A 12,404-nucleotide genomic window follows, 5' to 3' on the forward strand; every position below is an offset into this window, starting at 1 on the left:
ACCTGCTGGAAAAGGACTGGAGTGGATTGGGAGTAAAAGTAATTGGTACACATTCTACCAAAATTCACTCAAGAACAAGTTCAGTATTGACTTAGACTCTTCCAGTAAAACAGCAACTCTGAATGGACAGAATATGCAGCCTGAAGACTCTGCTGTGTATTACTGTGCCAGAATGGAAGGCTCCGCACAGTGATACAAACACACAGCAGAGCTGTACACAAACTCTTCAGAGCCTCAACATGAAAAACACACCAGGAGGAGCTCTTTGACCACTGAAGATTTGAAACTTGCTCAGAGCAGCAACCATAACTATGAAAATATTTATAGTCAATATTAGATTTGCTGCATTTTTACTAAAGTCAACAAATATTGCTGAAAGTATGGCCATACTTTCATAAAGTTAGAAAGTTACTACTATAAAATTCAACTATTTTAAAATAGTAAATTTATAAAATAGTTAAATATGTTTACTTTAAACTGTTTAAAGCAAACTTTCTTTGTGATTTTGTGCAATTTTATTTGTTTCACCACACATACAACGTGTTATTCCTACACTGAGCAGACAATGCATTTAGAAAAATATGACACACATTAGGCAATTTGAGACATTGCAATCTGTAAATAAATTCAAATACATTTTTCTTTTTACGTGACATTAGTTTCACAAACAACTGGCTATAAGGTAACAGAGTTACATCATAAATACAGTCACTGAAAAGTGTTAACAGGGTTTTGATCTTAGGAAACCAAAGCAAACAAAAACAGAAATGTTAAAACATAAAACATTTTTGTGAAAAAATAATACCAGTCAAAAGCTACTTCTCAGATATCAAGATTAGAACACAATTTATATTCCTCAAATGAAAGTCACAACAGTCTCTATAAAGAAGTCACAATATAAATCCTATAATATAAATATAATACAATGTCATCTCAGGAGATTATTGCATATTTTTTCTTCACATCTTACAGTAACCTGAAAATGAATCAGTTTATTACTAATTAAGATCAAATTGAACAAATTTACTTTTCAAGAAGATATGATATAAATTCACATTGAAAAAATAAACTCTTGGTCCTTCCTTCTTTTTAATAATGCAAAACACTAATTGCTGCTCTGTTAACTTACCATGGTAAGTTTATCTTCCATAGATTCACACATTTAAGCACAAAATCTAAAACTCACTATATTTATTTGACTTAAAGACTAGAAGATAGTAGACACAACTAAATACGGCTCAAATGTTTCACAGTGTACATGTTGAAGCATGTGTAACCTAACTAAATAGAAAATAAATCAATATTACAATAAGAAATTGTGATTTATGTTGGGATATGACCTCTTAAAGAGCAGACATTAATTTCATTAATATTAATTATTGTTCTTTTTCTTTAATTGATCAGAACAGATGAAAACAATGCAACATTTTCAAAATTCCCAAAAAATGAGAAATGTTTGAATTTCTACGATGTATTTTTTTGTCTGCAGTCCTGTTGTCATGAGGTGATGGATGCAATTTTTCTGCCTGGAGAAACAATCAGTAGACTGATCAGAAGTAGACATCCTCAAAAATGATTTTACTTGAAGTTGTGGTGTTTTTTTTCATCCTATCCGTTAACTGGACTGGTAAGAACAAAGGATAACTTTAAATAGCTCCCTGATGAATACATACAATATTATGATATAACAATGCTTTTTTGTTAACATGGTTTATAATGAACCTCTCTGCAGGTACTGATGGTCAAACACTGACTGAGTCTGAATCAGTGGTTAAAAGGCCTGGAGATTCTCACAGACTGACCTGCACATATTCTGGGTTTGGTGGCAATTACTGGAACGCTTGGATCAGACAGCCAGCTGGAAAAGGACTGGAGTGGGTCTCATCTATCAACGATGGCGGTGGTAGCACCTACTATTCTCAGTCAGTGAGAGGAAGATTCACCATCTCCAGAGACAACAGCAAAAGTCAAGTGTATCTGCAGATGAACAGCCTGACAGCTGGAGATTCGGCCGATTTAGATATTATCTCATCTTCGGTAATTTTGTTTCTAAAAATACTGGAAGAAAAGAAAAAAATCAGCAGGAATAACAGGGAGACAACAAACACTTTCCCAGTAGTGATCAAAATAATTTAATGTGAACATTGTAAATTCAGTCCCATCTTGGACCTGTCCGGGGTGTAACCCGCCTCTTGCCCGTTGACTGGTGGAGAGAGGCACCAGCATCCGTTGTGACCCCACTAGGGATTAAGTGATACAATGGATGGATGGACATCCCTTATTACTGAGTGACATACATTTTAAACATTAAGTAGACAAAGCACCATGTGGCTGGATGTCATTATGCAAATAAAGCACTCTGGTTTAAGGACTTGATCTGATGCTGTCTGCAGTAGAAGAAGAGAAACTCCCATCTAATCACCTTCAACACCAACATGTTCTCTGTAGCTCCGTTGCTGCTGCTGCTGGCTGCTGCATCCTGTGAGTCTCACTGAGGGAGAAACAACAGATGTGATCACACCACACTGTCTGTTCAATTTTATTACCAGTTCAGTTTCAACGTTTTTTACTCTACAGGTGTGAAGTGTGAACAGCTGACACAGCAGACGTCTGTTACTCTGCAGCCAGGTCAGCATCTGGCCATCAACTGTCAGGTGTCTTATTCGGTGGGCAGCTACATGACACACTGGATCAGACAGCCAACAGGAAAAGGATTGGAATGGATTGGCACTTCATGTGATGGATGCAGCCCAAGCTTCAAAGATTCACTTGAAAAAAAGTTCAGTATCACCTTCATTTCTTCCAGCAACACAGTGACTCTGAATGGACAGAATCTGCAGCCTGAAGACTCTGCTGTGTATTACTGTGCCAGAGAGACACAGTGACACAAACAAGGAGCAAAGCTGAACAAAAACCTCTCTGAGCTTGCACATTTTTATTATCTCTCAATAACCAGAGGAGGTGCTCTTAAGCCAAGAAGTATTTTATAACTGCTTAAAGTAAAGGTAAAATACACTTAACACTCTGAGAGAATGGCTTACAAAAGATATTTCTGTAATAAGGCCTACTCAGCTTTTAAACATACAATGTTGTTTTGTTCATTTTCCTAACTTACAGAGAGACAGCAAGAAAAAGACAATAGCAGACTGGTTTTGTGGATAATAATGATTCCACAACGAACAAGTTTATTATCACCTTTGTTTCCTCCAATATAGCAGTGATGAATGTGAATGTTTAGACTGAAGACTCTGCATTGCATCAGATTACAAGATGTCCTTAAACACATTTCAGTGTATTATCATTTGTGTGATTATTTGATCACATGGATTAAGTTTTCTTATTTCTGCTAAATGGTAATCCATATTGCTGCTTCCCAAATGAATTAATCAGTCTTCTAGCATTTTATGAGTGATATATTATTATTGCTAAAATAGTCAAACTATCTATAGGTTTTGAAAATACATCGGGTATGATTCTTTTATCTTCTCTCAATCTGAAGTGAATTGAATTAAATAAAACATAGGACTGAAAGTATTTTTTTTGAAAAGAACATAGAGATAATATTAATTAACCAAGTTACAATTAAACATAGACTGTGCTATATATCTCTCACTCTATCTGTATTTATATCCAACAGTTAGAAAACTGCAGAAGTAAATAGATATTCAAAAAAAGGTCCAGCAATATTTTACAGCACTTACTTTATTCAAGTTTATTTTTGAAAATTTCTCATTTCACAGAATTCATTACTTCCACTAGAAAAGCACAATTTTGTTTTTTCTTTTAATGCTTAATGCTATGAAAATTACAACAGTACACTAAAACCTTAACTGTCACGATGATGTCTGTGTCCTAATGAACACATTAACTTACCTGTAAGCATTTTAAGGGTGATGTTTAAGGGATCAATGGCAATTCCCACAAGTACCTCTGCAGCCCATCTGAACTTGTCTCAACACAACTCAACAGAGTTTTGGGGGATTTTCCATCAAAATTGAGAAACAGTTCCAGAGTTATGGACGTCATAAAATTGGACGACACCAAATTCTGAAAAATATAGCGTAGCGTGATCAGTAACTTGACAAAAATACAACAACTAGTGTGGAAAGAGAAACTATGTTGAACGTTCTGGTCAGTCAGTGACTTTTCCTCTGACTCAATGAAAAAGAGACACAGAAAAGGCTTTGGGCGGTGAAACAAAGTGCAGGAGATTGTGGGACGCAACCAGTGACTCGTTCCTCTAGCCAGCAGTAATGGTACCCAACAGTTACTGGTGAAAATCCTTTACAACTGAATAGAACTGAGTCAAGCAGAGGTGGAAAAGGATCTTAAGTCCCTCCTTCATATTAATGCAAATCACTGATCTCTGCTGTGTATTTCAGTCCTGCTGACTAGTTTATCATTTGTGTCTGCAGCCTCAAGATGATGAACACTCTCACTGTCCTCCTTCTTGTTCTCTCTCTGTGCTGTAAGTTCTACTGCTTCCATATGTTTCATATCATATTACTGATTATATGTCACTTCCTTTGTAATTCTCATCAATGGCTCCTCTATTTTCATATAACCAGGTTGTACAGGTCAGAGGATGGAGTCCATTCCTTCCAGTTCAGTAGTGAAAAAACCTGGAGAGACTCTCAGTTTGTCCTGCAGAGGATCTGGCTTCACATTTACCAGCTCTGGCATGCACTGGATCAGACAACCTGCAGGAAAAGGACTGGAATGGATCGGAAGTGGTTTCAACAATCCCAGCAGTAACAGATATGCCAGTGGTCTTAGCGGACGTATTGAAGTCAGAAAGGACAGCAGTAACAGCATGACGCATTTGACATTATCCAACCTGAAGCCAGAGGACTCTGCTGTGTATTACTGTGCTGCAGGAACACAGTGGTTAAAATGAGCAGAGAGGCTGTACAAAAACTGCATAAAATGCATTTTTATGACAGCCTGAAGGGGGCAGAAGAGGATCAGTGACACCAACACACACAGACAAATGCAGACAAAACCATTCTTTCAATACTTTTTGTATTAAAAGTACACAAGGTTGGACCTTTTATACTACGAGGCATGGAGTTTTTTTTGTCACAGGATAAAAAACATTCCAACCCTACAGTTATCACAATCATGCAAAATAAAATTTGATAAAAAACTTGTTTACTAATGAATATGTTGGTTTGAAGACATGCAGAGAAAATCCAGTGTGCTGGGATCACACACATGTTTCATCATAATACACTTTAATCATAGTCATTTACATATGTCATGAACCCACTTAACTGGAATGGGACCCCAGAAAAAACTCTATCTGGGTCTCATTCAGCACCTACACATTAACATAAAAACCTTATAACTTGTAGATTTGATTAACATTTAATTGGTAAGTCAGTAGTGAGCAGAGAAATGTGATTTATTCAAATGACTAAAAAAACCTCATAAAATTGGCAGCTCATTAGAGTTTTATTTTACAACCTCTTGTCTTTTAATGTCCAAAACTTTTTCATTACTTTTGTAGACTTACACCAGAACCACTTGCAAGATTGAACTATAATAACAGTGAAGGAGCTCAGCTAAACAGTAAATATGGTAAAATCAATGTTCTACCCAAGTGAAAGTAAACACATTGCACTCAACAAATGGAAAATAATAATTTAACACAGACATTGTTAATTCAGAAATATCCTTTTTGGATACTATTTAAAAGAAATAAGATAATACCTCTTGCAATATGTGGTCAAAAATACTACGAGGCAGGACAGTCATTATGCAAACTCCAGCAGACCAGACAAAAGATCAAGTATGTGATGTGACGTAATTTTTAATGCACTGATTGGCAGCTTGGTCATGCAAATTTAGGTTTTATACATTTGATCTGATGCTGTCAGCTGCAGAGGAGGAGAAACTCCCATCAGATCATCTTCAACACGAACATGTTCTCTGTAGCTCTGCTGCTGCTGCTGGCTGCTGGATCCTGTGAGTCTCACTGAATAGCTCAGTTTCAGTTATTTAGACTGCTGCCTCTGTGTTAAATTAATGCATCTATTTCATCTTTTTAGATGTGAAATGTGAACAACTGACACAACCAGCTGCAATGACTGTGCAGCCGGGTCAACGTCTGACCATCAGATGTCAGGTTTCTTATGACCTGAGATACTGGACAGCCTTTATCAGACAGGCTGCTGGGAAAGGACTGGAGTGGATTGGGATGAATGATAGCGATGGAAATTTACGCTTAAAAGATTCACTGAAGAACAAGTTCAGTATCGACGTAGACACTTCCAGTAACACAGTGACTCTAAATGGAGAGAATATGCAGCCTGAAGACTCTGCTGTGTATTACTGTGCCAGAGCTCCACAGTGATAAAAACCAGTAGCAGAGCTGAACAAAAACCCCTCTCAGCCTGAACTGATGCATTACTAGCAAACAACCAGGGGTGGCGTTTTAGGACCACTTATCATCTTTACACTGATAATATTAACATTACAGTCAGTTAGGTTTTGCTTTTATATTTTATATATACAATGATAATTGTTCAAATAGGTTTTAATTTACCCAACACTGAAAGCATCTTGCCAAATATTGTCTAAAATGGTAAAACACTAATTTCGAACTTTTTGAAATCAGCTAAGTTAAATAAATCTAAATGTAGACAACTCTGTGTTAGATAGGACTTATCAAGTTCTTATAAAGAATGTACTGTAATGTAAAATAGCAGGTACCTATATGGGCAAAAAAAATGAATTAATCTAATCATGACATGCATTTATATTCACCAGGTTTAACTTAGAATAGCTACAACCACTGACAAGCATTTAATTGTAAAATTTTCCACCAAAAACAGAAGAAGAAGCTACTTCCACCTGTGCCGAACATAAAAACAAATGCAGTACTGGCATATCAGCTTGACATATGGTTCACAGAATGACATGATCAGAACAAGGGTTTATTCACTGGTTTCCAGTATAGAGAGAAACCATCTCTACATGGTCCTGTGGATGAAACCATTGAAAGAACAATTTATTTAATCCTGAATCTCTTGCAAATAATTTTCCAAGGATGTATGTTTGCTGAGGTTTGATTCTCTGAGGACTTTTATCAGGTGATACTTTACTTCAGGCTTCCGCAAAATGCTAAGTAAAGGCTTTTCAAACTACCTGAAGAAAAGAACCAAACTCATTAAAGTTAACAGTGAGACAAATAGATAATCTATTTAATGCTGGAGGTAAAAGTTGCAAGATAGTAAACTGACCAGTTCTGAGCAAGTACTGTATGTAAGCAGTTTTCTCATGCAAATATTTGAAAACATGTATTTGTTTTGTTTAGTTTAGTGAACTGACTGCTGTGCTGGTAGGTGTTGCTGAAATTAAAAATTATACATGGGAAAAAGTCCTTAAAGCTGCATTTCATGAAGTAATACATTTGTACTATTTAATCAGAATAAATATCAATCTGATCAATAAATTTTATGAATGTACACATACTGCTTTTTATTCTTCATTCCATTTTAATGTAATGTTTTGAATTTAATGTTATGAATTGTTAACAGCTAACCTCTTAGTGCAAGATATAAAGACAAATTAATTTAAATGTATATCTGTTTTTTCTTGAAAGACAAGATGATATAAATTAATATTCTTCTTTTAGACATAGATAACAAGGAGATTTTTGTTGCACTATACAAATCGACCCTTTTAAAGACCTCATGCTATCAAGTGGAGAAGAAAATCTCCTATTTGCTCAAGTTCAGCATGTTCTCTGTAGCTCAGCTGCTGCTGAGTCTTATAAGCCTCCCTGAGACCGAGATTTACAACAGAATGACACAAAACATACTGACCACTGTTTGAATAGTAAACCTAAATTTAATATTGTCCTTTGTAGGTATGAAGTATGAACAGCTGACAAAACCAGACTGTAATTCACAGAGTGAAAAAAAGAACCACAAAAATCAGGGTTCAAAATCAAAGGAAACTGGTATAATGTGTAACTTCACTTCTCACAGAAGAAAATCAGCATTATTAGTTCAGACACACTCTGTATTCTGGTAGAACAAAATGGATGGAGTTCCATAGGATAAACTGGAGTTTGATATCTGTGCTCGAGCCACATAGTGCATTAGTAACTATGTTACCTTCAGTTGTTATAAAAATACTGATATATCAAACATGATTTAAAAGACATTTGACTTTGCAATTTGACAGCTTGAAATTGGGCCATTGTCTCTTTAAAACCCTGTAAAGTGGAATCTAAAAAAAAATCAGTACCACCTGATCACCGTTGATTAAAATCACTTATAACTGAGTGGAGCTGAGTCAAGCAGAGGTGGAAAAGGGCCATTAGTCCCTCCTCCTTCATACTAATGCAAATTACTGATCTCTGCTGTGTATTTCAGTCCTGCTGTCAGGTTTATCATTTGTGTCTGCAGCCTCAAGATGATGAACACTCTCACTGTCCTCCTTCTTGTTCTCTCTCTGTGCTGTAAGTTGTCCTACTTTCTTATGTTTTATATCATAATACTAACTAAATGTCACTTCTTTCGTAATTCTCATCAATGGTTCTTCTATTTTCATATAACCAGGTTGTACAGGTCAGAGGATGGAGTCCATTCCTTCCAGTTCAGTGGTGAAAAAACCTGGAGAGACTCTCAGTTTGTCCTGCAGAGGATCTGGCTTCACATTTACTAACTATGTTATGGCCTGGATCAGACAACCTGCAGGAAAAGGACTGGAATGGATAGGAAGAGGGTTCTCCACTAGTAGTAGAAACACCTATGCCAGCAGTGTGAGCGGACGTATTGCAATCAGTAGAGAAGACAGTAACAGCATGACTCATCTGAGATTATCCAACCTGAAGCCAGAGGACTCTGCTGTGTATTACTGTGCTGCAGAGACACAGTGGTTAAAATGAGCACAGAGGCTGTACAAAAACTACATAAAATACATTTTTATGACAGCCTGAAGGGGGCAGAAGAGGATCAGTGAAACCAACACACACAGACAAATGCAGATGAAACTATATATTACCTAAAATAATTGTTTTTAAGCATCATTGCATTTAAAATCACAAAATATTTGAAAACTGCTATTTTCTCTTGCAGGAAAAAATATCTTCCACTTGTTCAGTAATTTTATTTATTCAAAATGAGCATTTGATATAAAACTTACTTGGTTAGCTTAGATCTGACAGCATGTGATGAAAAACACAAACCATCAGTTTGTGGTTTGTGTTTAAACTGCCTCAGTTTAAACTGAGGCAGTGATTTATTTGTAAAAAGCAAGTGTTATAGCCTTGCCTAGTCAAATTGGTTGGTGTAAAGGCATCTGTGGGCATGTCACTGGCACATGACAGAGACTACCAGCTGGGACACACAAAGGTTTCTTACCCTGCTGTTAAAGCAACATTAATCTAGGAGGCAAACATCAGAGCAAAAGTATAAGTTTATTACAGCAATTGCAATTGGAGAAAGTCACAGTTAACACACAGCTTGTGTCAATGGAGTTTCTGAGTCTCTGTCCGCTTCGGTCTCCCTCTTATTTTTTGAGCACATAAAAAAAAAAGAAAAAAAGTGCAAACAGTTTCTAACTAATGGTTTACAGATGGAAGTCAACAGTGTAGGTCAGCGACCCCAAAACAAACGCAGCTCAACAGTGGTCAGGCATCTCCTGCTGCATTTTTCAAGAGGTAGACAATTTGTTACACAGAAACAACAGTTAGTATCATGGCAAACTATGTCCTTTAATGCATTATGTAGAATATACATGAGTAAAATAATAAAAATATTCAAACCCTTGATGAAATAACTTTTATTAATAATCCATGTTAACACTGCACTCTGACCTGATGAGGGTTGGGAGAGTTGGCCATCGCTTCCATCATTTGACAGTATCTCAGTATTCTTCTCCATCCCCGTGGTGACATGAGTATAGGGGCTTCCCAAAGGTCAGATCCCCATTGTCTATAAGTTCATGATAAAGAGGGTCAAACACATTCATCCCCAAAACACCAGGTACATCCAGTTTCTTCTGTCTCATGTAACTGTCTGTTGGGTCCTTAACTATCAATATACCTTGACGAAGAAGCAACATCCCCAACACAACAACATCAAGCTCCACGTAGCCAAGGTAAGGAATTTTTAACCCATTTGCTGCCTTCAAACCCAACCAACCACAGCCCTTTAGTTCTTTTTCAGACAAATGAGATAAATTGTTTTTGAAAAAATTCTGTTACAGTGGTTACCATAGAGCCACTGTCCAACAAACAATTTGTCCTCACTCCAGCAAGATCCATCTCCCTCTGCAGACATTCACCAACTAGATTAAATGCACTTGATTTATTGTCAATAGAGCCATGAAAACTGTCCACCAATGTTTGGCTCTGCACACTGGCGGGTTCTAGTTTTCCGCTTGCTTAGGCTCAGTATTAACAGTAGCAGTACAATTTCTGGCAATATGCCCACTTTGTTCACATCTGAAACAAATTGGTTTTCCATCGGCAGTTCATCTAGGACGAAAATTGCGAATGCTAGGGGGAGGTAAAGTTTGAGGGGTCAAAAGAAAAAAGATAATACCTCTTGCAATATGTGGTCAAAAATACTAAGAGGCAGGACAGTCATTATGCAAACTCCAGCAGACCAGACAAAAGATCAAGCATGTGATGTGACGTAATTTTTAATGCACTGATTGGCTGCTTGGTCATGCAAATTTAGGTTTTATACATTTGATCTGATGCTGTCAGCTGCAGAGGAACAGAAACTCCCATCAGATCATCTTCAACACCAACATGTTCTCTGTAGCTCTGCTGCTGCTGTTGGCTGCTGGATCCTGTGAGTCTCATTGAATAGCTCAGTTTCAGTTATTTAGACTGCTTGCTCTGTGTTAAATTAATGCATCTATTTCATCTTTTTAGATGTGAAATGTGAACAACTGACACAACCAGTTGCAATGACTGTGCACCCAGGTCAACGTCTGACCATCAGATGTCAGGTTTCTTATGACCTGAGCTACTGGACAGCCTTTATCAGACAGGCTGCTGGGAAAGGACTGGAGTGGATTGGGATGAATGATAGCTATGGAGATTTACGCTTAAAAGATTCACTGACGAACAAGTTCAGTATCGACGTAGACACTTCCAGTAAAACAGTGACTCTAAATGGACAGAATATGCAGCCTGAAGACTCTGCTGTGTATTACTGTGCCAGATACGACCACAGTGATGGAAACCAATAGCAGAGCTGAACAAAAACCCCTCTCAGCCTGAACTGATGAATTACTAATAAATAACCAGAGGGGGCGCTTTATGCCCACTAATGAATTTAGAAAATTTCCTACATTTCCTAGTTTTACAACATTAACACTACACCACATTCAGTTAGAATTTGCTTTTATTTTTATATTCATATTGATCCAGTTGTTCAAATTGGCTTTTTATTACCTACTACTGAAAATGTATCGTTGCCTATATATCATCTAAAATAAAATAATACTATTTGGAAGTCAGTTAGGTTTTTGGAGTAGAATAGGCTGCATAAATAATTTTTTAGGTTATACAAACCAAAACATGATATGACTAAAGAATGTCGTGTAAATTTTATTGTGCTTCTTGAAGTATTTTTGTTTTCATGCTTGATTTTTAATTCAGGCAACATCTACCAGTGCAGTAGCAAACAAAACAAGTACAAACAAAGAAAGACAATCAATAGACAGGCATCTTATATATATTATCAAAAATTAGAACACAGCTTACATATGTGCCGTTGTACAAAAATGTGGATCAACTATTGTTTTTCCACCTTTTCTTAAAATCAAAATTTCATAAAAAGTAAAAGAAAAAGTTAAACTAAAATCTTAAACAGGGTTAGTTAAATTTAATATTGAAATTGAAGAAGTTCTCAGTAAATAAAATATTTAATTCCTCATAACTGCTGTGTATTTCTGCCCTGCTTACTAGTTTGCAATTTTGATCTCCAGCTTTAAAACGATGACCACAGTACAGTCTTCTTTTTCTGTTCTCTCTGTGCTCTGTTTTTGGTTCTTCTTCCTTATGTTCTATATCAAATGTTCTATATCACATAAGTTGACAAAAACAACAGAGCTTGCAAAAAAGTGTGTATAAAAGTAAAAATAGAATTTATCATTTTCATTCTTACTGAGAAAAGAAACTATTTGGCTTTCCTTCTCTGACTGTGTGACACAGGTATAGATGTAAAAAAAAGACACTCAACGGTTCTTGTGGTTTGAGATTTCCTGTTTTTTAGGAATCCATCAACATGTGTTTCAACAGATTAATTGTTCATTTCCTCCCTTCAACAAACAGCTCAAAGATGTGTACCAAAATAAACAAAAGGTTCAGAGACTCCTGAGTCCATAAACAGTTTTGACATAAAATCATCCCAGGAGGAGCCATTTCATGTAAC

General features: G+C 36.5%; 4 gene segments (V, D, J or C); all 4 read left to right on the top strand.

Moving 5' to 3' along the window:
• The first annotated feature begins 2,409 nt into the window (after positions 1–2,409).
• Positions 2,410–2,885, top strand: LOC122821964. The segment is given in 2 exon segments: positions 2,410–2,481; positions 2,578–2,885. Coding segments are annotated over 2 exon segments (354 nt in total).
• Positions 2,886–5,924: 3,039 nt separating this feature from the next.
• Positions 5,925–6,355, top strand: LOC122822393. The segment is given in 2 exon segments: positions 5,925–5,967; positions 6,051–6,355. Coding segments are annotated over 2 exon segments (348 nt in total).
• Positions 6,356–8,384: 2,029 nt separating this feature from the next.
• Positions 8,385–8,907, top strand: LOC122822377. The segment is given in 2 exon segments: positions 8,385–8,470; positions 8,571–8,907. Coding segments are annotated over 2 exon segments (375 nt in total).
• Positions 8,908–10,771: 1,864 nt separating this feature from the next.
• Positions 10,772–11,217, top strand: LOC122821965. The segment is given in 2 exon segments: positions 10,772–10,814; positions 10,898–11,217. Coding segments are annotated over 2 exon segments (363 nt in total).
• The last annotated feature ends 1,187 nt before the right edge of the window (positions 11,218–12,404 follow it).

This window comes from Gambusia affinis, linkage group LG19 (assembly GCF_019740435.1).
Source record: "Gambusia affinis linkage group LG19, SWU_Gaff_1.0, whole genome shotgun sequence".
NCBI classification, from domain to species: Eukaryota; Metazoa; Chordata; class Actinopteri; order Cyprinodontiformes; family Poeciliidae; genus Gambusia; species Gambusia affinis.